Here is a 23,601-nt window from a genome sequence, read left to right as displayed (position 1 = left end):
TTTTCTCTGATAAAAAAAATCCCCAATTTTCAGATTTAAAAAAGTAACCCCAAATTCATATTTTTCTCTGATCAAAATGAAACACACTAATATATAAAAACATATTAGTGGTGTTTCATTTTGATCAGGGAAAAAATGTGGATTTTGGGTTACTTTTTTAATCCAAAAATTGGGAAAAATTTTTATCAGAGAACCAAGATCCCTGCTTAGGAGACACTGCAGAATTATCTCCAAATAAGAGGTCTGAGGGGGAGAAGACAGGGAGAGGAGGTGGTAAAAGGAGCTGGTTTTCTTTTTCTACATCCACATTATCTGGTTTTCATTTTTTCCAAAATGTCAACATTTTCAAACGGGGGGAAGAATAAATATTCTGACTACTTCTTGTGAATTCCACAGAGAATCATGTGAGAGCATCATAACGCTAACAGGAATCAAATGAACAACTGTAAAATGCCACCCATGGCACTCAGAAGTTTCCCCAGCTCCTCTGCACAGAACACCCTGCACATTTATCCATCTCTTTCACAAAATCTTTCTAGGAACATCCCTCATGCCCGGACTACCTACCGTTTTCTCTCCTACTAGTTTCAGTTTGAATAGGTGCTCTTTGGCATGGGGAGCTTACCTTTTCCTCTGTTTTATGTGTTTTATGTCACACTGTGTATTTCAAACTCACACGGAAAATAACAACAACAGTAATAATAATAATTCCATCATCATAATTCCATCATATATTATTAGTGATAATAAATATTCTAGTGCAGGGGTTGTCAACTTGGGGTATGCATATGCCCAGGGGTACTTGGGAAGGCCCTAGGGGGTACGAGCAGGCGGTGATGGAGTGCTGCTGCCCACCAACCCATGCCACCATTTCCCAGGAGCAGGGCTGGGGCAGAACAAGGGCAGCAGCACCCCTCTGCAGGCCACACAGGTGCCACCCAGCCTACCACCCCGTGCTGCCACCACTCTGTGTGTGGCTGCCGCCATGCCCCGACTCCTACCCCACTCTATGTCCAGCCACTGTTACCCCCCGCTCTGCTCTGCATCCAGCTGCTGGGAGTACACTTAATGAAAAAGGTTGAAAACCCCTGTTCTAGTGTACATTATTATTATTGTTGGTGATCATCTTTTCAGTGCATATTATTCTTAGCGATCCTAATACACTTTTTAGTATATATTCTTATTAATAACAACAACAATAATAAAGTTGATGGAAGCCCTTCACAGTGGTATCTAAGCGTATGTTTTAATGCCAGTTAAAATAGAGCCAAACGTATGAACTTTTTTGTTTTGCGTTACAGTACTTGGTGCAACAGGGTCCTGATATGAGACTGGGGCTTAAAGGTGCCACTGTAGTAAATCCTTATAGGATGGAAGAGCAGACTCTCTGCAGTGCTCCACTACAGCTGACTCAGCTGCCTTACAAGTTATGGCAGGTAACGGTCAGCGAATTAAGTCTCAAAGGATCCCAGATCCTATAGTTAACAGAAATTTTGCAGACTGACACATCTTACAATATGCAGTACTCTACTTGCAGAGTTTATATCTGTAAGTCTGTAAAAAGGACCATTCTGCTACTAACCCTGTTGCCTAGTGGCAGGAATTTTTGTGGGTGGCATCATTTATTGGACCAACTGCACGGTTGGGATAGACTCAAACGAACTTTTGAGTACCATATACCCTTCCTCAGGTTTCTGAGAAAAACAAAAAAGACATAGATAGCTATGTAACAGTTAGAACAAAAGTCTGTGCAAAATTCCATGTGTACATGAAACCAGGATATTAGAGACATTGTCACCTAGCTGACAGAAGGGAGGAATGCAGTAGAAAAGATCACCTGGTAAGTGGAAGAGAAAGATCATTTAAGAGCTTTTTTATCATCTGGACTGCACTATGAAATCAATGTCTGTATTAAGTCCCTGGTTCTTAGTGTCCAGTAAGCTAAGGAGTTTTTGTTTCCAGGCCCATGTTTGAAGGTGTTGTGTAAATTTCCCTTCAGTACAAGGACTGTAGGTCAGAAAGGGAGTACTTTTACTGGGATAAATTTCTTCTACCTATTCTATAGACTCTGTCATTTATCTTTTTTCTGTGATCATTTATTCTGCTGCACAATTTTTACCTAGTTTCACATAGTTTCCATCAGGGCATTTGGTGCAGTGGGTGAGGTATACCACTGCATGTGCATAGGCATGTGTAGGACCCATGGATTCCGGTGGTTTCACTGTGGGGGGTGATGGTTGTTGTGGCAACAGAAATGAATTTGCTGGTTTTGCATATTTTGTTAAAGCATAGTTATTTCTCATTTGGTGCATATTGATCCGTTTGCTTCTGATGATTACTTGGGTGAGGTTGGAGGACAGCCTGAAAGCTAGGAGCAGCACAGAGTCAAAATATTCCATGTCATACCATTTAATATGTTAAAATATTTCTGTCAAGGTCAGTTCCTTATCAAATATGGAATGGTAGGTGACAAACAAGGGTGTGCTATCAGTGAGGTCTTTCTTTTGTATTGTTGCTGTGGGATATTTGAAAGGCTCTTTCAAAGATATGGTTTATTTCTCTCTTGAAGTATCATTGCTGGGGAAAGGCCATTTTTCAGTTTGGCAAGATGGGTGTCACAAGTATTTTTCTCAGAGCAAAGGTGGTGGTACCTGAGGACTTTACTGTAGATTAGTTTTTTGGTGTATCTAGGATTATTGTTGGTTTTATGGATGAAAGCATAGTGGTCTGTGGGTTTTTTTGTATATAATGGTTCACAGAGTGCCATTGTGGATATAGATAATGGTACCTAGAAAGTTAATGTTAGTGTAGGGGTATACCAGAGAGAATTTGACTGACAGGTGGCAGATGCTGAACTTGTAGAAGTCAGGGAGTCCAACTATTCAGTTCAGACGATGAAGATATCATCTATGCAATGCAGGAATAGTTCAGGTTTGGTGCAATTTTCTAAAAATTCATCCTCCAGGAGGCTCCTGGAGTGGATGATTTACTGCAGAACCATCTTTGGGCCCATAGCTGTGCCCATGGTTTAGAGGAAGTGTTGGCTGTCAAAAGTGAAGTTGTTGTGGGTAAGGGTGAAGGTATGGGTGACGATAAAGTGGATGATTTGTACAATATATTGTGGTTGTAAATCTGAATGTAGTCCATGTTCTTGTAGATATTTCAGGAAGGAAGCTGAGCCCTATCGTGTGGGTTATAAGTGTGCAAGCTGGTGATATCCATAGTTGCAAGTATGGCCTTCTCAGGGAGACCGCTGATGTTCTAGATTTCAAGGAAGTCTGTTATGTCTTGTAAAAAACTTGTTCTTTGAGTGACAAGTGGTTTCAGGATACTTTCTAAGAATCCTGATAGCCCTTCAACAAGGGTGCTGCAGTTGGATATGATAAGCCAGCCAGGATTACCTTTTTTGTCAATCTTCAAGAGCATATAAAATGCTCCTGGGGTGGGAAGAGTGACAGATTAGTGCAAGAACTTTCTCTTGAAGCTGTTATGGATAAGATGTGATACTCTTTTGCAAGAACGAATACTGGTGTGGGGCACTCCCAAGTTCTTTATAGTAGTTGGTAGCCATCCCCAGACTCACTGATGTAGTCTTGACAGCTAGGGATGGCTATACGTCCTCCTCTGTCCACTGGTTTGACCACTATGTCATTATAGGATATTAGGGACTACATGTTTTTTTCTCTCTGAAGGAGGGAGGTTGTGGTTGTCCTGGCTTTTGTTAAGACTTTCACTGCTAGCTTTCTGACTGAAGTATGTGTTGTAGTCCAATGTGTGGCTCCATCCACTGAGAGGTGTCCAAGAGTCTGCATAAGAATTTTTCCAATTCTCCACGCATCAGTATCATGTTAAATTGTCTCTCTGGGCAGGAGTTCATCTCTTGAGAGTACAGATATTTCTAAGTGCAGAAGTACTCAGTGTGTTATGACAGGTTAATAATGTGGTGCTGTCTTGATTCTCTCCGGTGTTGCTGGTAGGCCAGCTGTGAGGTGCTTCTTGTTGTAAAACTGATTCCATTTTTTCTTTTCATGTTAGATGGCTGTCACTGGGATTTTTTGGTAGAAGGTTTGGACCTACTGCAGTGACAAAGTATGTCTCCGGGGTTATATCTTTTAGTTTGGCAGTATAAGGGACTGTGTTCTATTTAAATTGATCCCCTTTTTTGGAGTAGGTTAGGTGGAGGAAATGGTTTCTCAGGTTTTTTTAAGGGTCTCCTGCATAGGTAGATAGCATAGTTGAAGGGTTGAAGATGGTAAGTCTCTTAGGGATGATGTTATATTTCTTGCACAAACTTAGGAAGAAGGTGTCACTCTGTAGTCTGGCCTGTTTTTAATTCATGAAGCCTTGACACTCCAGCACCTGCCTTCAATTTTTACTTCTCTTCTGAGGAAGATCACCTAACAGGTAAAATTCTTATAACACCTACACTTTGACAGCAGTGTGTTACAGTAGGGATGCTCCAGAGTATGCCACCCCCAACCTTCCCATCCTCCCCAGCCTTTGCTCTCACATACATGCTCCACATCAGTGATTTTCAGCCTTTTTCCATTTGAATGCCCCCCCAGAATTTAGAATGCAGGTGTGGAACCCTCTGGAAATTTTGAATTGAGGTGCAGACCCCTTTGAATTGTAAGTATTGGTATTCACATACTTTTGATTGATCATTGTCATCTTTCCCAGAGCAAAGGTTGAAAACTACTGCTCTACACTGAGAAGCAGTCATTCTCACACATAGCATCTACTAAGACCCTGAGACAGCTGCAGGATGCTGTTCTCAGAGTGGTATCACTGCCACATTTCTAGGTGTGAACTGCCCCATTGTGTGTGTAGGTATGGGTGACTGGGGCATGTTCAGAAATGTCCCTGCCAGGACATGCTTTTGCTGTAAACATGCCCTAAGTAACTCCAGTAGAAACAAGGCAGATACTCAACCATGTCAATGTGCAGGATCAAATCTGATAATAGTCTCCAGGAGCAGGTCTTGCTCTGTTTGTAAAAGGGTATGTACATTTATGACCCTCTACAAACGAATACTTATCTTAATAGTATCAGCAGCATTTCTAGCACCTTAATGACATTCCTGGAAATACCATCTCCTCTAGGCGGAAAATGAATGACAAGCAGTAAAAATATGATGAGGTACTGAGTAGGTGGGTGTTGTTGCTGGGCTGTCTTGTAAAATATTCAAAAGACCATTGCTAAACCTGTTATATCATTTCAGGAATGAAAAACTAAAATGCCTCTAGCTATCCAAGTAGTTGCAAATTATGAAGAAAAGTAGCAGCAATATTTTTTTTTCTGTAAACAACACACAGACTCTTATGAACACTGTAGTAAAATAGTGCATATATCGGTTACATAATATTAGAAAACTGTCTTCAATTACAGGAAATGTGATGGAAAAGTCAAAAGAGGACAACAAAGTATTTAGTCATTTTGAATCTATGAGTTTAATATTACTCCATCAATAATTTATATTTCTGCCTGTTTCCTCTAAGATTCTAGACACATAAATTATCTTAATCCCAAATGTCTAAACTACAAATGAGTAAAGAAAAGATCTCCAGGCCCTTCTGTACCCTACCAAAATCAGCATGAAAAGTTCTATATACCACCATATATAGACATATGTACACACAGAATCATAGAAAATTAGGATTGGAAGGGACCTTAGGAGGTCATCTAGTCCAACCTACTGATCAAAGCACGGCCATCCCCAACTGGATCACCCCAGCCAAGGCTTTGTCTACTCGGGTCTTAAAAACCTCCAAGGATAGATTCTACAACCTCTCTGGGTAATGGATTCCAGTGTTTTACATCATCCTAGGGAGAAAGTTTTTCTTAATACCTAACCTAAACTTCTGTTACTGCAATTTGAGACCACTGCTCCTTGTTCTGTCATCTGCCATCACTGAGAACAGTCCAGCTCCATCCTCTTTGGAACCCTGCTTCAGGGAGCTGAATGCTGCTATTAAATCCCCGCTCAGTCTTCTCTTCTCCAGACTAAATAAGCCCAATTCTCTCAGTCTCTCCTTAAAAGTCATGTGCCCCAGCCCCCTAATCATTTTTGTTGCCCTCCACTAGACTTTTTCCAATTTGTCTATACCTTTTCTACAATGGGGGCCCAAAACTGGACACAGTATTCCAGAGGTGGATTCACAAGTACCAAACAGAAGTGAAAAATTACTTCCCTCAATCTATCCCACCAAGTCTGTGTTATTCCATTCACATCAGTTCCACAAATGTGCAAGGACTTCTAATCCATTCCATCTTCCAGGTCATTGATAAAGATATTGAACAAAAACAGTTCCAGGACTGACTCCACTTGATACTGACTGCCAACTAAACATCAAGCCATTGATTACTACCCTTTGAGCCCAAAGATCCAGCCAGCTCACTTCAGACTTTTCCACATACTCTGTTAGCCTTGTCTACACCATATACCAACATATGCTTATACCCATGGTACCAACATTAACAACTTAGAAATAAGAATATCTAATTTAATAAGGCAAAAGAGAAGTGCCAGTAGAATGATTTTTTTCCCCTTTGAATATAAACTAACCAGAGCTTCTAGGAAGAATTATAGTAGGCTGGATTATTGGCTGTATGATTCCCAAGGTAATCAACCAGCAAGCATTGCTGTCAAGACTATCCCCAACTATGACTCAATAGGCATTTTGGAAATCCTTGAATAGAAAATGGACTGCTTTATAAAAGTATTATTTTCCTCTCAAATGTTGTGCCTCCAAGGACACATCCCCATGAACAGGCACATGCGTGCTTTGGGGACAACCCGCAGTGGCACATTTTTTGCCACTGCTAGTTGTCCCTGGGGAATGCTCCTGCACACACGCTGTGGTGCGTAGCAAACTATCCCAGGTGGGGTAGGGGGAACCGCAACCTGGGTTGGCCCCAGCAGCTTTGCTGGGGCCCTGGGGGCTTCCCATGGCTCCAGTAGTGATGATCCAGTGAGCAGAGCCTGGCTCACAGCCAGAGTATGGCTCTGACTGGCCAATATCTGGTTTTGGGTAGTGCACACTGCCAACACGTCCACCACACTGCTTTTTTCTGGCATGGGATTTTTTTACATCAGGATCTCTCAGTGTCAAAAAACCCCTGCTGTGCTGCAAATTAGCAGCGTGGCAAACACCTGCATGTGCAACCTGCGTGGTTTGTGACACTGCAGACAGGTCTACGGCACTATAAACTCTATGTGTGCACTCATCTACCACCCTAGGAGTCTAACATGCTCCTCCTGTGGAGAAGCAACAGAAACAATTATTTTGGCTGTGTTAGAACTGGCACATTAATTTATACAACATCATAGGCATTCGTGGCAGTTCCCAGACATACAAGACAACAGGATCATATGGTAAAAGCAAGGAAATACTTTTTGAGGCGCTATAGTAATCTTTTGGCAGACAAAGTTCTTTGGGTAAATGTTGGGGATCTGTTAGCATTTTTCCCTTATTGTTGCTTTTCTTTGTATAATCTAGTTTTGTTCGAGACACGGGAACAGAAATTAGGGTGTAGATTCAGAATGAAAGATGTACCTTTGAGGAGGGATTTGAGAAAAAAGTGAATTCACAGAAAGGCAGGAGACTAAATTTGAAGAACAAAAGCTCTTGGAAAGTGAGTGAATATTATTCCCTGTCTATGAGGAATATGGTTGAATTGTTCTCTACACCAGATCCAAGAACAAAGTAGGGATAAAATACCAATATTTTGGTGTGAGTTTTCAAATATACCTACATAAAATATTTGGCAATCATCTATGAACACCTGTGATATACTACAAAAATGTTTTCAACCAATTAGATAATATTATATAATCTCACTGTAATATTTAATTTCTGAAGCAGATATCTCAGTTTTGTACCCAAGAATGCAAAATTTCCTTTCAGGACATGTATAATATTATACATGTGAGCACAGTTATACCCAGGATTTGGACCAGATAAAACTGCAATAAGCAACAGGATTTTTAGGTCAGGTACAGACTTTTACTGGTGGTATAAGTGATCAGAAGTTTGGCACACACTGAGTGGTTTAAAAATGGCAGAACCCAGTCTAAGATTTGGCTCCCCTCTCCCCCTCTCTTCCCGAATGTGTGTTCTGTTCATTCCCAATCTAAATTACGCCCTTTACACGTAACCACGTAACTCAGATTCTGCCTCAGGCTTTTTAAATATCTGTACCTAGCCTTAGAGTTCATGGTCAAGCCACTTAACACAGTATATCTCAACACACTGTCAGAAGCCATCTGATAATGAATTCATTGGCAATTCTCTATTGTCATTTAGACAGTTCTTACATGTTACATTAGTGAAAAGTATTTCTTTTGAAAGTACTCCTTGGCACCGCATCAGCATGAACATTTGTCTTGCTGAAATACCTCATCTTTCCCCTTAAGTAGGAACCTAGCTTCTTTACATGTTTTTCTCTGAGCTGGGCACTGACATACAAAGATTTTACTGCAGATCAAGAGATCTCAAGCAGCAGGTCACCAGAGAATATTAAATGATAAGCAAATTCACATTTCTAAGGCAATTCTATCAATTTATTAGCAATGCTAGCTCCTGTTCCTCAGTAGGGGAGGTAATAATGAAGCTTTGTTAAAGGGCGATGAAGTAGCTTTTTATGCAAGGCTTTTTCTTCACTTGTGATAAAGTCATTAAAGCAGTGCTGTGTCTTCTGGAGACCTCAAACAATACTCTGAATTAAATTTCCCATTCAAAAATTAAGGACAGTGGTTCACTGGATGAATAAGCATCTACTTTTGCTAATGCCAAAAATTATAAAATTACATTAAATTAACAGAGATGCTCAAAGCAGAACTGCCGAATAATATTTCAAAGCAAACAGAAATCCATTCCGCTTACAACTACCTCTTTGTTCCATATTTGCCTAGTGACCTCCATCTCATTGGACTCGTCTTTATTGAAGTATTAGCTTACGCCTAACTTGAATTGTCCTTAGCCCAGATCCCACTTACACACAGAGAAACCTTTAGCTCGAGTAAATGGTGCTTTTTAAAATCCTGCTAATCAGAATATATCTTCATTGCAAGGTAAGCCTGGCCAACATAGAAAATACTGTAACCCAGGCTTCAGGATGCTTTAAACCTGATCTGTTGTGTAATTTCCATTTCAAATGGCAAAATTCAATATCTTCCATGTTTCAGGGGTGTAGGTTGTAACTGCTTCGGTCTAAGGATAAAGGCAGACAAGGTTCTTTGGGTAACTGTTTTAGTTGGTCTAATACAAGACACCAGATTTACCCAAAGAACCATGTCTGCCTTAAACCTGAACTAGCACACAGAGCTAAGGTATGACCTTGAGCTCAGTGTTTATTTCAGCCTGAGTTGATGAGCTGCCTACTTTGCAGTGAGAGGACATGCTAATCAGTACCATTTGTGTTCTATTCTTGTCCCACAATTCCACTCTCTTGTTTAACTCCTCCCTTTTTCTGCTCCACATTTTAATCCCCAAACTATCTATTCTATATTGCAGACCACCCACAGCATACAAAGTGAGATGATGTCCAAGAATCATTTTTCAGAGATACCTACTCTGGATGTGAATTGCCATGGCACCACAAGGCTATGCCAGAGGTGCAAGAACCAGAGACCACAAAAAAGCCCTGAGATGCTTTGCTGCGAAAGATGCACAGAGACTTTTCTACAGGTGGACAGACTCCTGTAATCCGCCAAGCAAATGACGGAAACAAGAAACTGTTTGCAGACATTGCCTATGACTCCACCCCTACATAGCAAGTAAGAGAGTTCCAGTGGAAACAGCAACAGTAGCATACAAAGGACGGGGTGGCAGATTAGCACAATGGCCAACAAACAGCAAAAAATGCCAGCTGTGATGGCTTGCTCATTTTCTCCACCAGGATACCGCAACCTGAAATAACGTACAGATCTAGACGGGGATTACACCTCTCAAGTACATGAAAGAGGGCATATACATTGAATAGAATGTGTACAGCCAAATGCACCTAATTTTACTTCAGTTGTGTATAGCATAGGTAGAAGAAGAACAAGTTTAATTTTGAGCCCCAGGTCATCAATTCATAGAGCAAGTGTTGTTGCTGTTGTTGTTCTTGTGGTACTGAGAGGGACCTTTGTTGTGTTTGACTTGTTATTTTCCAATTATTATTTAAATTCTTGCAATATTATTTACATTGTGGTTGCACTGCTAACTGTGATATTTTCTGCTGCCCAGTCAATGCCTCAGTGCGTTACTGGTTTGTAAACTACAGAGACATATGAAAAAGATTTTTTCAGAAAATGCCAAATTAAATATAAATATAAGTCTGCCTGACCACTAAACAGAAAACAATTATCCAGTATTTCAGATCACCTATGTACAGTATTCTAATAAGGCGACCAAATTATCCAGTATGCTTAAATTCTCCCTACCAACATTTTACAGTTAACTTCATTATGATAAATACCCCTGAAAGAATCAAGGTTGTGGTCACATAACTTATTTTGCTGTGGTTTTGGAGTCAGATCAAATTATCAGAAATCATCTTCCTGGTGGCCTGTTCCTTACCCATAAACCAGCACCCAAGCACTCATTCCTGGGAAAAATTCTCTACCTTTTACTTGGAAATGTTAAACATGTGGCAATAATATGAATGACACTGGATCCACTGGTATGCATAGTGGATTTCAAGCACGTCTATCTTGCCATCAGTAAACCAAATGCACTTTGTACTACCATAGTTCAATTCCTCAGCATATAATTAATCCTTTTGCCAGGTACTCTCATATCAGTAAACAGCTCTGTGAAGGAAGAGCATAAAAACTAGCTTGGATCAGCTCAGCTAATAGCAGGAAGACTCCTTGTTGATGACTACAATATTGAAAAGAAATTAGAAATACCAGAATTAGAAAAATGCTGGATCTCTGGAATGCCTTGGCATCTTGTCCCCTTGCCAGAGAGTCCCATATTGGTATTCATGAATCTCTCTCTATGGCTGACCAAGGTTTACATAATGAGCAAGCAATATCCTTTCCAGTTGATGTAGGCATATGCTCTACCAAGGAAACAGATTATGGGTAGATATGTGCCATCAGTACCCTTAGCCCTAACACAAACCTATTTGTTGAAGCCCCTATTTATGTCACAGTGTTGCCAATCTTCACTACCTGGGTAGTTACCAATCTTCATTTATCTCAGTATATCTCTAGGATAACTGCCTTGTGAACCTCCACAGCATTGATAATTGAATTGCCTGTGCCAAACTGATTAGCAGGGTTCCTGGTTTTCTCTGATTTAAAAAAGATCCCCAATTTTCGGATTTAAAAAAGTAACCCCAAGCCCACATTTTCCCATGATTTAAATGAAACACCACTAATATGTAGATATATACCTAGTAGTATTTCATTTTAACCATGGAAAAATGTGAATTTGGGGTTACCTTTTTTAATCCGAAAATTGGGGATTTTTTTTTTAATCAGAGAAAACCAGAATCCCTGCTGATTAGCCACTCACCTGAAGCAGTCAAGGGGTCCAGGGGAGGGCGACGATAATTAGTACAGACCTGAAAAACCTGACTTATGAGGAAAGGCCGAAAATACAAGGACAATGGAGGCCAACCTTTTTGGCAGGCATACCACAAATCAGCCTCACACCCTCCCCAAGTGCCAAGTCTGCTGCTCTGTTTTCTGCCCCTACCTGTCCCCTTCACAATATGCCACATGCTGCAGGTGGGCCACCTCTGGAATTGAATTATTAAATTTGGAGAAGAAATTTAGGGGAGGGGATTTGATAACAGTATTCAAATACCAGAAGGGCAATTTTGAAGAGGATATAGGCCATTCTCTACGGCCATAAGGGACAGAACTAGGAGCAAGGTCCTCAAACTACAGCAGAGGAAATTTAGGTTAGACATTAGGAAGAGTTTTCACAGTTTACTGGTTGTGGATTTCCCATCTCTGGAAACTTTTAAGAGCAGGTTGGACAGACCCTAGACTGGAATGGTTTTAGTCAGGGATGATCCTCCCTTGAGCAAGGGACTAGATTAGATGACTGCACTGAATCCCTTCCAGCCCTACTTTCCAATGATATTATGATCTGCACATCCTGGCATTTAAGGGATAGGACGGGTTCCTCTAATCCCTCCAGGGAGGTATCCTTTTAACACAGGTGATTCCAATCGTGTTACAGCCTGGAAATATCATCCTAAGTGCTCCAGGCTTGCACACATCCTGCATGATCTCCTCATCAAGACCTCAGAGTGGCAAGCTACTGCCCATATGCCCTAAAGCATGTAGCTTACTCTACATCTTTGATTTTCTGCTTTTCATTAAATGTAGAATACATCAACCTATGTATTCTTCCAGCAGTTAGCTTTACTGAATTTTCCTGAACTGGTAAACTAAGCACTTCCACAAAGGAGCTCTGGAAAAATCAGCAAGTCCTCCCACAATACAATGTGAGTAAATTCATGCAGTTTAACAAATGAGTAAGAATGAGGGGACATACTGCTACAAACTCAGACCAGCATACAAGTTAGTGCAGCACCATTGTGGATGACACGAGTGTGGTTATGTAATAGCGTTTTTCCACATGTTAAACCAGTACATGCTAATTTTGCAATAAAGGCATGTAATCCAAGAGAGCAGGCAAGGTTAAATTAAGAGAAGTTATCTTGGGAACACATAATCTGAATTGCTGTCATGACAAACTCAAACACAAAGACATACTTCCAACAGGGAAGTCATGTCCAGCTATGAGGAGTGACTACTAGAATTGTATGCATACTTCTTCCAACTCTTAGACTGCAGCAAAAATTACTACATCACTGTAATATTTGCTATACTTACAGTCACACATCGAAGTGATTTTGAGAGAATTATTTTACTCTGGTCATCTATACTATCAATGGAGCAGTTACAAGAGGGACAACATTCATATTTTTGTTGTGTGAGTCTAAGGCAAGCAATATCTTTACCAGAAAGAATGAAAGACGTTTATGCTAACCAATCATCAGACACCATTCTTTCATTTAAGCACCCATTCAAAATCTAAAATACACAACCCTGGCTAGATCTGAAACCCCATGCTCAAAATCAAAACTCAGATCAATGTAGAAGATGTTACTGATTGTATTTTCAACTTGCCTTTAAAGCCCTCTTTTCCTGCCCTGTCAAGTCCCCCAATTCCTTCAGCTTCCACACTCATTCATAGCTTACATTTATACCAAAATTCACCTCCATTCTCCAGCAGTTTTAACTTCAGATATGTATCTCCATGCACTTGTTTGCACTATTTCATCTCCTCAGCAACCAAGAATTGTTTCTTATACTCAGATTTGTAGTGTCTGGTCTGGTTTTAAAAATCCTAAGTGATGGACCTTCCATCATTCCCTTTAGGACGGTCAGAATGTTATCTTAGTTTGTGAACTCCATCGGTTGCAGACTATGCCTTATATACTTGTATAGGTCTAACACAATGGTGGTTTTATCCCATCGGGCCCTCCGGGACCTATTGCAACAGAATCAGCTAAGTATCTCACAATCTAATTTAGGGGCCAGCAACCTACAACACACAGGCCAAACCCAATGCACAGAGCTATTGGATCTGGCCTGTAGATACAGGGCTTCAGTGGAAGAAGCTTCCTCATGCCACGGTGGAGAAAAGCAGTAGTGAAAGTGGTGGCAGCTGGGGCCTAATGCCTGTCTGTCTACCTTCTCATCCACCTCTGACCTTAACTGGGTCATTCCAGTATACAGCTGGAAGAGGTTGCTGATGATCAATGATGTAACAGATCCATCTCAATATATTTTCCATACTATCTAGACTAAATCTTCATTTTTTTTCATTTTCATTCCATTGGTACTAATTATGACAGGTAGCATCTGAAATAATTCCATAGATTCTCTTTAGCGAGCACATTATTCAAATATTTGTAGCCTATTATGTCCACATGTCATGTCTACCTATTAGAAAAAGCCCTAACAGACTTACTAAACCCCTTGTTCAGCCATCTTTCTTCAGGTTAAGCTTTTTTCTGGAAAACTGCCATCCTAATGGTCATCACTGCTGTTATAGGTCTGGAAAATTCATGGCCTACTTATTGATTGTCTCTTAATGAAGAATCATAAAGGAGATGCATACATTTGAGCAGACACTACTTTCTTGTCCCAATTAGTACTGAAGAACACAAATGTCCAAACTAAACTGAGTTCTTTGTCCAAAGCCTCAATCACTGGAATGAGATGACATCATTTCTAGTTATACAGAAATCCATAAAATATTATTAAAAAGAACTAAGGAAATTAGAAAATTAAATAAATTGTTCATTTCCTTCCAGCTTCCAAGACCACAAATAGATCTCCCAGTCACATTTCAGTAAAAGTTGGAAACTTTTTTTTATTAAAAATGTATGTGGTACACATCACAGGTATGTGCTCTCTCCTATTAAAACACATTTTACTATATGCTTGCTTTCTAGGTAGTCTTAAGAAAATGAAAATGTTGAGCATTTTGTGAGAACTTTGGCAAACATCCAGAAGATAGTAAAAATTACCACTAATGGGTCTGTCTTTTTGCCACTATGGTTTATAAAATAATACTATTTTTCTTACCCTCTCACCTTTTATACTGTTACACTGGTGCATCCACCTATCTCTGCTAAGGGTACTCCTGTATCACCTCAAGAACCTCCAGGGGTGAATGTGATTTCCTTTAAACGGTTTTCCTCTTAGAAAAAAACTGGAACCATTGTTCTCCAACTTCCCGATTTTCAAATCAGACTCCCCCCAAAAGTTCAATTCACTCTCCCCCATATTATTAAAATTTAAATAAAGCCACTGGAAGAACAACTAAATAAGTTACAGTGCTAGCTACCTCTAGCTAATGTCCTCCACTTACTGAGGGAAGCTAACTTCAAAACATGATGTTGAATTGAAACATTTGTATCTTGTTGGTCTCAGTGGAACTGGATGTCCACATACTAAAACTATACTATAAAGTAGTACTCCATTCTATCACCAGCTCCATCACAGACAGTATCTCCATCAAACACAGATCTTGCCATGGTTATCTACACCTCCATGACTTAGTTATTGCAGTGTATATCCAGGAATGGAGCAGTACATCCATAAAAGTCCTGAAAATTCAGCATCTCATCTACTCAGACACACAGGTTGTTGCAGAAGCATCACTCTAGCACTTACTACCCACTCAATCAAAAATCCAGGTCAAGGTGTCTCTTATGATATTCAAAGAATTCCATGAGTTCAGCATTAACTATAGGAAAGATGTCCTCTAGAATGATAATCTTCCAACGCATCTACATTCCCACCCGAACAATACTTAATTTTTAAATTAATATAGAATGGAGTAGGCTAAGTGAATGGATCCAATATCCTCACCATAGGATAGCTGAGATCACCTCCAAAATTCTGCCATATTACATCTAAGTAATGATCCATATTCTTCCAGAAAATTTCTTTAGAGACCAGATTGTTCCACAATCCCAAGAGAAGAAACTGGCAATTCATAGTTTCCCAGAGAACTAGCTTCAAGATGACAACAAAGGAAAAAGGCATACCATGTTCTGGAAAAGCTGGCCACCAGAAAATAAAGCCAAAATTACCAATACAATGAAGAGGAAGAGAAAACTGTCTGGAAATGTCTACTTACCCCTTGTTCAGATTCCAACAGTTCTGTTTTGACTCTGACAGACGGCATCCCATCAAGCATAAGCATTCTGTTTTCAAAGGCGCTGATGTCCTAAAAACAAAAAGTGAGAGGCCAAGGATCAACACAAAATGAACAGATAAAATCACATTTGATTCAATTCACTTATAACAACATAGATGCAGTGCAGGTGTATTAGTTTTTGCTTCAAGTTAATTTAGAGAGGATACTAAACTTCAATTTACCAACACACTAAATCTGAACCCTCTTTTTTTAACAAAAAAGTTGGGTAGTTATAATCAGGATAACTACTGCTATTAACTTAAGATAGTTGATTCGGCAGGTGAGTTGTTACACACTCCTTAGCGGATTCCAACTTCCATGGCCACCGTCCTGCTGTCTATATCAACCAACACCTTTTCTGGGGTCTGATGAGGGTCGGCATTGGGCACCTCTCATCGCAGAATAAGTGTCTATGCTGAGTTATTCAGAACTGGCTATTATGTTTTAAATTCAAACCCTACCTTACCTATACCTTTACCATATCAAGTTGGTTCTGTATTATTCACTATGACCCAAATTTCAATCTTACATGTTGCCAATTTAGTGTTTGTATATATGGATATTTATAAATAATTCCACATAGAGACAGGCTGCAAAAGTTCATGTACACTTGAGCAACTGTACTCCCAAATGTCTTGCTTTTCATGCTGCCTATAAGAATGAAGAGTGGAGTTGCTACTGGAGTGGTGAGCAAGAAACACCAGAAGAAAGCTACTAGGTCATTTTAAATTGGGACTATAGAAATGGAAAGGGCCACTTGCATCAAATCCAGTTCTGTGCTACAGTGGAACATGTGTTTTATAAACTTACCAAGCTCCATCATAAAACTTTTCTTTTTAAGCTCTTTACTCTTGTTGGAAAGCTGTACCAGAACTAGAACCTCATTCTACCAGCAGTAGCAAGCCATCTAATTTCCAGGGTAAGTTTATTTATGGCCAGTTTAGACCCTTCTGTTCTTGTGCCAACATAGTATTTCTCCCCTTCTGATGTATTCACATAGAGTGACAGCATCCCCTTTCAGGCTTCATGTTTTGACTAAATCAGCCAAGCTCTTCATCTTGGTTTCCTCTTGTAAAACGGCCCTCCATTCCACCGATCATCCTTCTCTGACCCACTCCAGGTTGTATTCACCTTTCTTAAGTAAGAACACCTTGCAATTATCTATTACCTTCTGTAAGGATATTTCAATTGTTATTACAAATAATGGATGCATTGCATGTTGAAGGCATAGTCCCAAAGCAAAGCTGTGTACAAACCTGTCTCAATGGCTGGGTCCACACAAGAAGGGGCGTGCCTTGACAGCAGCACAAATTTGTGCTGCTACTTTGTGCCCCAGTGCACTTCCCTGCCCCTGTGCTTTTTCATAGATTCACAGAGTTGGAAGGGACCTCAGTGGGCCATCTAGTCTGACCCCCTGTCCCTGGCAGGCAAGAAAAGGGTCATCAAACCTGGGGTAATGTAATCCCAGCCAAGTTCCTGTCCAGTCTCCTCTTGAAGACCCCCAAGGATGGGGCGAGCACCACCTCCCTTGGGAGCCCATTCCAGATCCTGGCAACCCTGACCATGAAGAACTTTCTCCTAATGTCCAGCCTGAACCTTCTCTCTAGTAGCTTACGGCCATTGTTTCTTGTCGTTCCAGGGGGTGCCCTGGTGAACAGATCGTCACCTACTTCATGTTGCTCTCCCCTTATGAATTTGTACACCACCACAAGGTCCCCTCTCAGCCTTCTCTTGGAGAGGAGGAAGAGGTTAAAGTCCCTTAGACTTTCCTCGTAGGGCCATCCCTGCAGGCCTCAAATCAGGTGAGTGGCTCTTCTCTGGACCCTCTCCAGGTTGTCTGCATTCTGCTTGAATTGCGGCATCCAGAACTGGACATAATACTCCAGCTGCAGTCTGACCAGTGCCGCTTAGAGGGGGAGAATCACTTTCCTGGGCTTGTTTGTGAAGCACCTACGGATGCACGACAAGGTGCGATTGGCCCTGCCAACTGCTTTATCACATTGGTGACTCATGTTCATCCTGTAGTCAACAGTGACTCCAAGATCTTTTTCTGTCTCTGTTGAGCTGAGAATGTCGCCCCCCCAGCCTGTAGGTATGATGGCAGTTCTTTCTCCCTAGATGCAGCACCTTCCACTTGTCCCACTGCTCCAAATACTGCATAGGGGAAGGGGGTGTGGCTGGGCCACAGGGTGCCTCTGCATGGGCTCACCATCCCCTGCACTGAAGCGCCCTATGCCCTAGTCAGCCAGGGAGCGGCATGTGGAAATGGGGCTGCCTGCCCCTCTATCTCTGAGTGCCGCGGAGCCCCCACACCGAGGCACCCTACACCCTAGCCAGCCTCTCCCAGCCTGGCTGAGGGGCAGTGTGCCTTGAGATGGGGGAGCAGGTAGCCCTGGGCTGCCTGCTCCCCTGTCTTAAGGCACCCTGCACCCACCAACCAGGGACTGGCTAGCTAGGGTGCAGGGTGCCTCAGCACAGCAGCTCCACAGTGTGCAGAGGTTGGAGAGCATCCCATGCTCCCCCATCTCTGTATTTGTCCCAGTGCTTGCTACTTTGGCATGTTTTGCGCTGCTTTTTGGGGGGGGGAAGGGGGAGGGTTATTTTTTTATTTGTGCTTCTGGGAAATCCCAGTAGCCAATTTTGCCCTGGCACCTCAAATTAGCAGCACCGAGCACTAAGTACGGTGCAACTCATGTGGTTTGTGGCGCTGCAAAGTGGTTTGCAGTACCACAAACTACACGTGCCTGCATGTCTGGATCCAGCCAATGAATACAAAGGTATCTCCTTCTTTTCTTCTCTCTTACACAGGGTCAGGGACAGTCCACTCTTAAGCATCACAATACTCCTCCTTACATTACAAAAGCACAGTATGGCCAGCACCATATTACCAACTGGGAAACCAAAGGCACACAGAAGCTGAAATTGGCTGGCTCAATGTGGCACAGTTAATTAGTAACATAGGCTCGAATGAAGACATAAATCCAAGTTTCTACAGTAACTACTAGTCTTCATTCCCCAGTGGATTATAATGCGAAGCCTCTTTTACAATCTGGCAGCAATACTGGTATAATGCTACATGGAGTTTTTATTAATATTGAAAGCACAGACTCATTACCATATTTCTTCATACAATTTCTTTTGATTTTTCAGTAAGTTTTGGGAGTTTAGAAGTGTGAAAAGTGGTGCTAACTTCAGTATTGTGCCTTTCTGGGAAAACACCGCTTCAAAAAAGGACAGCAAATTTAAATTACATGGTGAAATTTTAGAAGAAATGCCCCAGAATCTCGGTTTTCAGAGACTGACAATCATAGTAATCTGGGTTTAAAATTGTTTTTCTTCCCCATTGCTGTTTGAATAACCCACAGTGAAAGATGGAAATAAATGTATAATCTATTTCACCAAGGTGCTGGTTTCAGACAGACCAGTGATTCCCTTTTGATTCCCACTGCTCTGCATGTAGCAGCTTGAGGGAAAATGGTTCTAACTATCTAGAGAAGGAAGAATAGTGTAGTTAACTACACAACACACACCAAAGTCACAAAACTGGAGAATATTTTTGTCTAATTTTTCCATTATAGTAATCTTACATACTGCCTGGAAAACAAAACCAGCAAATTATAAAATTTCAAAGAAAATATCTAATTTTTTAGCAGAGTGTTTCCCTTTAAATCTTTAAAAATATAAGTTGAATTGTTCAGCTGTTCTGTTGTCTGGTACATTCCCATAGTGCTACAAGCTTAAATACCCTTGACAGAAGGAATCTGTTTTGGATACCTTGATATTTATTAAGAGTCTTGGGGGGGGATACTCGGATGTCAGAACATAGCTCAGAGAAATTGTTCCAGACTTAAAATGCCTCTTCCCAGCAAGGGTGGTGAATTGTTTGTTTATCAGGGATAGATCCTATGTCCTAAGGCGTCACTTAACTTCAGTGGTTTGGATGTGGTTTAGGGTGGAGCAGGAACAGCATCCAGCCTGGCATACCAAACCTACTAAAGCTTTTATTCCACTAACAAGTACGTCCCTTCTCTTTCATGATTTATAAGAAGCACAGTGGAGTTTTACAGCAAAATCAGGACTATGCCATAATAAAGGATCCCTTAGGCTGTTTAGTCTGTAGACAAAGAAGGATGAGCTGATATTGCTTCATATCCCTGAGGAGGTCTTACCCAAATGTAATAGGCAAGAGACTGCCTTGCACAGGAGGCTCAAGCAGAAGTGGGGGAGACAAAGAGCGATTCAGGAAAGGCAGGTTTAATGAACTGTTAGAATCTGATTAGAAGCTAATGTCCCTTTTAGTGCTTTGTACCAATTTATAGCTGATATACTCGTACCATTTTTCCCACTGGCTGTGATAAACTCATTAGTCTTAAAAATGCAAGCTAACCAGAGTCTTTGAAGTTTAAAACTGATAAATCACGGAAACCTGACTTGTTCATGTACCATTTAGCACATTTACATTTAACTACATTTTCATGGGTGTCCTCCCCTCCCCCCCCCTCCAAATTCGTTGTCTAAAATCATATTTATTAAAAGAGTAGTTCTGCCTTTTAAGTTCTGGTCTAAAGAATTAATACAGTGAACAGTTCTAGCTACTGGATCGTGTATAATTTGGACTGGAAATGATCACAAAAGCAAGATCCCACTTTTTTCACTCATAATTTATTGGACAATGTTAGACTTGATTGAAACCATGAGCAGATCCAGTCTGCAAGCTACAGGTAAACAGAACAGCAAAGACTCCCTGTGCCTGAAAAGGGGTGATTGCGCCTGAAAGCTTGCAAAGAACTTTTTTCCAGCTACTCAGTTGGTCTAATAAAAGATATCACGTCTACCCAAAGAACCCGGCCTGCCTATGTCCTTAGACCAACACGGCTACAACCAAAAACCCAAGTAAAGATAAAACATTTGGCCCAGCGTTCCTGCAGACGACCGATCTGTTAAACCTGTGCTCTGTTGTAACCAGCATTCGCACTCCAGAATGCTCAAAACCATTCAGCAAATGCTTGCTAAGGTTTGAATACAGTCTGTAATCAAAAATGGGCTTATTCACCCTCACAGAGGTAGAGGATGTAAACTGTATTCCCTCTTGCATCTCTTTGGTCAGTCACGCAAGATGGAGCATTCACACCTGACTGGGGCCAGACTCATTGCCTGCCCCCATGTGCAGGAAGCAGCTTTAATTTATTATGCTCAGGGAAGGAGCAGCCACACTAACAAGGTCTGCCAAAATGATACATTGGGTCAGTGCATTTTTCAACCTATGTTCCCTGACTTTGCCCCACCTACTTTGTGTACTATGTGATCAAACCCCTAGCCTCCCCAGTACAGCACAAGTTGAAGGTGACCAGAACTGAACTGATGTAACACTCCTTCTTTCTCCCCCAGTTTGTCAGGCATACTCAGATCATCGAAATAGCTAAAAATGTAGCAACTAAATAGACCTAAACAGAAGCCATAATCAAACCTAAGTCTGAATGACCTTAATCAAAACATCTCCTCTCCAGAATCTATAAAACCAAATGATCCTAGAGATAAACATGCATTTCTCCATGCTATCAATCCTAGCCTCTAAATGTTCATTTTGATACTCACTGGGTGCATCTACATGTGCAATTAGCATGTAGTAATAAACTCCAGCACAATTCACACTGGAGTTTATTGTTCTGGGGCATAGGATTTACACGTGCACCTGGGACCTTAGCACACTGTGCCAGGGTGGAGCAGGCCCGGCTGTCAGGAGGTCCCAGGGGTCAGCCTGCCAGTCCAAAGCTGCTCAACCCCAGCTCAGCATGCTACAGAGAGGCTGGCTGGGGCATGAGGGCGCTACACCGTAGGACTAGCCAGCAGGCAGCCCCGTACTGTAGCACCTTCATGCCCCAGCACCTGTGGTCACTGTATACGTGTGTATTTTGGTGTGCTAAAAAGTATCACAATAGGATAGGACTAGTCCCAGACAGTACTATCCTAGAGTTAATTATTTTACTCTGCCTTAATAGGGACACATGTATAGATGGGGACACTTTACATCGGAGCTAATTAGTCAATTCTGCAATAAAGCGTATGTTTAGATGTGCCCACTATGCTGAAAGCACAAAACACACCCAGACTTGCATACTGAGCTTCCTCTTTCATTTATTAAGGAGCAGCAAACTCAATTGTTAAGGTTGCAAAAGCATTATCATTTGACATGCATCTTTTGAACTGTCTTCTTATGTGCAAAACTCACTTTCTGAAGCATTCCTCCCCTATTCAATTTAATAAGATTGGTTTCTGCCTGGAGGTGACTTTTTGTTGGAAGTTTGATCAGATCTTGTTTAACCATTTTTTTTAATAGTAAAAGAAGGGGGAAATGTTTTTCCCAGAAATAAAAAATCAACATCTCGTGATTACATTTTGAACAACTTTAAGGTAATTTTTGGCTTCCTTAATAAGTAAAGAGGACACGGTAATGACACAGACCAATATCTTAATGAAGCAAGGCTTTTGACCTATGCATTGTAGCTATAAACTAAAACTGAATCAGAATAAATATGATGTTTACAACCAGTTTGTACACAATTATTACATATGGTGCACAAAAGAGAATTAAATCACTATTATTTGGTTATCACCAGTGTGGTGGAGCTATCAGATATTCTACCCCAAAGAAAACAGTGGTATCATAGGCACATGGGCCAGACCTCTGCGCCTGCATGTGTATTACAGGTAGCCATGGTAGAAAGATGACACAGGTGTGTAAACTGCCATCCAGTGAATATGAACACACCAAAGACCTCCCTGGAATTGCCAATTACAGCGATTATTTAAAAAAGAGAATCTCAGTTGTGCCAGAAGAGCTGAATGTTGAAGTGGGCAAAGAAAGTCCCCAAGGACCAATCTGAGATTCTCTGAAAGCCTCCTATGAAGCATGTTCTCCACCAACTGCTCTGTGCCTTGTGATGGAAATTGGGCACGGTGCTCTCATATGTCTGCAAGACTACCAGAACCTCAAAAACAATTCCCTCAAGGTATGCTAGGATGCAACTTTACAGGGTGCTAGCTACTTTACAGTAATTGTGCTATGTACAGACTCTTACCTGTATCTGTTGCAAATGCAAATCATAGAATAGTAGGGCTAGAAGGGATCTCTGGAAGTCATCTAGTCCAATTTTCTATCTAAAGCTGGACCATCCGAAATAGCCCATACAAATCCTTGTCTAACCTATTACTAAAACTATACAGTTAACCCTACCTATGCTACCATTAAGTGTGGGATCCTACCATAAGGCGTAGCATCCTAACATGCCACAGGAAAAAGCAGGGGGTACAACAGCGGCTGTGTCCTGCTACTGCAAGGGTTTTTAAAATACATTTGAGAAATCCGAGGAAGAGGGCCATGCTCTCTGCTACAAAGGAAGGCAAAACTCCCACAATCCATACTAATCTGACCATGGGGTAAAATTTCTTTTGACCCCAAATATGACAATCTACCTAACCCTGAGTAGAGGGGCAAGATCTTCTAAGCACGAACCTCTGTTCCAGTCAAAGCATTGGCATGCCCCACTCAAATTCCCCAGCATTGGCTTCAACTAACACCCAATGTTTCTGAAGAAGGAAATGAAAAAAAAAGTGTAGCAAGGGGGGAGAGGGGAAGGGAAATACCTTCCTAGCCCCATTCAGCAACCAGTAAAGCCCCAAAGCATGGGAAATATCTATAGTAGAGCATAGGCATGGCTACTCCTAGATCAACCCTGACCAACGCTTACCCAACCTCTTCTTGGACACCTCCAATGATGGAGAGTCTACAACTTACCTAGGTGGTAGTCTATGCCACTGCCTCGTTGGCCTAGCAGTAGTCATTCTAAAAGTTCTAACTGGATACACTGAAGGC

General features: G+C 41.2%; 1 protein-coding gene across 10 annotated transcripts in view; it reads right to left on the bottom strand.

Moving 5' to 3' along the window:
• The window catches only part of KLF12 (KLF transcription factor 12), a 448,097-nt gene that overhangs the window by 283,679 nt on the left and 140,817 nt on the right, over positions 1 to 23,601 (bottom strand). For all 10 annotated transcript variants that reach the window (XM_059721140.1, XM_059721315.1, XM_059721333.1 and 7 more), the window contains one exon: positions 15,669 to 15,758. In XM_059721140.1, coding sequence (XP_059577123.1) covers positions 15,669 to 15,758 — 90 coding nt within the window. The remainder of the gene's footprint in view (positions 1 to 15,668; positions 15,759 to 23,601) is intronic.

Source organism: Alligator mississippiensis, chromosome 1 (assembly GCF_030867095.1).
Source record: "Alligator mississippiensis isolate rAllMis1 chromosome 1, rAllMis1, whole genome shotgun sequence".
Lineage (NCBI taxonomy): Eukaryota > Metazoa > Chordata > Crocodylia > Alligatoridae > Alligator > Alligator mississippiensis.
Note: the sequence above shows the minus strand (reverse complement) of the source record. Positions and strands in the feature narration are given on the sequence as shown.